Source organism: Eimeria mitis, genomic scaffold (assembly GCF_000499745.2).
Source record: "Eimeria mitis Houghton genomic scaffold, Emh_scaff420, whole genome shotgun sequence".
NCBI lineage: Eukaryota > Apicomplexa > Conoidasida > Eucoccidiorida > Eimeriidae > Eimeria > Eimeria mitis.
The window spans coordinates 10,346-12,259 of record NW_013572526.1 but is presented as its reverse complement, the minus strand read 5'-3'; the positions used below and the strand labels follow the sequence as shown (position 1 = coordinate 12,259).

The 1,914-nt window shown below is 53.6% G+C and overlaps 1 protein-coding gene across 1 annotated transcript in view; it reads left to right on the top strand.

Moving 5' to 3' along the window:
- Positions 1-1,914, top strand: part of EMH_0011540 (uncharacterized protein) — a gene marked incomplete at both ends in the record, with an annotated part of 5,789 nt that overhangs the window by 3,316 nt on the left and 559 nt on the right. Inside the window, 3 exons of the mRNA XM_013499311.1 lie at positions 537-859; positions 988-1,007; positions 1,459-1,799. Coding sequence (XP_013354765.1) covers positions 537-859; positions 988-1,007; positions 1,459-1,799 — 684 coding nt within the window. The remainder of the gene's footprint in view (positions 1-536; positions 860-987; positions 1,008-1,458; positions 1,800-1,914) is intronic.

The window sequence follows — 1,914 nt, the reverse complement described above, 5'->3', positions numbered from 1 at the left end:
TGCTGCAGTGTACGTACTGCTCGCTGTCTGTACTCCGCCTTCTTGGGCGCTCTGTGCCCTGATGGCTGTTCTGAGGCCCTACCCATTTCCAAGGGCCCTAAACCCTAAACCCTAAACCCTAAACCCTAAACCCTAAACCCTCGATGCTGAGCGCGGCAGCTGTCAGTGGTTGCGGGCCCAGTGTTAGTTAAGAAGATATTCGATACTTAGGGTTTAGGGTTTAGGGTTTAGGGTTTACATAAAAGGGTTATTACTCTCTATATAAACAAATCTAATAAAGTGTTAGGGTTCAGGGGGGCCCCCTGGGGGCCCCCAGCAGCGGGTGTGGGGCCCCCCAGGCCTTGGCTGCAGGGCCTCTACTAAACCCTAAACCCTAAACCCTAAACCCTAAACCCTTAAAATTTTTCGTTAGTAATTATATAGGCCGTATTCTTTCTTTGGCCCCATTTATATCGCACTTATTTGAATCCGATGGTTTAGGGTTTAGGGTTTAGGGTTTAGGGTTTAGTGTTTAGGGTTTAGGGTTTAGGGTTTAGAGGGCAGCTTCGCTGCTATTGAGGCGATCCCAGCTCGATCCCAGCAGCAGCAGCAGCAGCAGCAGCAGCAACAGCAGCAGCAGTAGCCCCAACAACAATTACAACATCAACAGGTTCAGCAGCAGCAGCAGCAGCAACAGCAGCAGCAGCAGCAGCAGCAGCAGGAACTTCACCGTCAGCAGCAGCAGCGGGAGCGCGCTTTCAGCAGCAGAAGCAGCAGGATCACCTGCAGCAGCATCACCAGCAGCAGCATCACCAGCAGCAGCATCACCAGCAGCAGCAGCAGCAGCAGCAGCAGCAGCAGCAGCAGCAGCAGGAAGATGGTGACTTTTATTTGTTCTAACTGTCAGTCTACACTAAAGAAGAAAGCAGCAGAAAACCATCGATGTTTTGGGGCTTCCTTTTGCTGCGTCGATTGCATGCGGGAGTTCTCTCCTGCTGCTATGCGCAGCCACACACAGTGCCTCACAGGTTAGGGTTTAGGGTTTAGGGTTTAGGGTTTAGGGTTTACGGGGGTGGGGGTTAGGGTTTAGGCGTCGTCATCGATTCCACCAACTGAGGGTTTAGGGTTTAGGGTTTAGGGTTTAGGGTTTAGAAACAAAACGAACTATGGCTCAGCTGCTGGGAGCCAAACCCTTATCTGCCCATCATAGCAGCAGCAACAGCAGCAGCAACAGCAGCAGCAGCAACAGCAGCAGCAGCAACAGCAGCAGCAGCAACAGCAGCAGCAGCAGCAGCTGCTGCTGCTGCTGCTGCTGCGAGGGCGGCGGTGGCGTTCTTACGCACGCATGGGCGACTTATTCTGCTGTTACTCCTGTTGCTGTTTCTGCTGCTGCTGCTGCTGTTGTCGTTGCTGCTGCTGCTGCTGCTGCTGTTGTTGCTGCTGCTGCTGCTGTTGCTGCTGCTGCTGTTGCTGTTGCAGAGCAGCAGAAATTCCACGGAAAATTCGCGAAGGGGGGAAAGCAGCAGCAGCAGCAGCAGCAGCAGAAACAGCAGCAACCGCAGCAGCAGCAGCAGCAACAGCAGGCTGCTGCTGCTGGCGGCAAGCGTAAGGAGTGCGCAGGCAGCGACACTCACCAGCAGCAGCAGAAGCAGCAGCAGCAGCAGCAGCAGCAGCAGCAGCAGCAACAGCAGCAACAAAAGAAACAAAAAAGAAAGGAGGGCCCTGCTGCTGCAGCAGAGTTCGATTGGCTTGCTGCAGCAACAACCCTCCTCAGGCAGCAGCCCCAAAAACGCATGCATTGGAAAGAACTCGCAAAGGCCGTGAGGGTTTAGGGTTTAGGGTTTAGGGTTTAGGGTTTAGGGTTTAGCCGGTTGGGGTTGGGGTGTCGAGCGCATAATCCTTATTTGAAAACTGGGGAGAGTATAAACGCATATC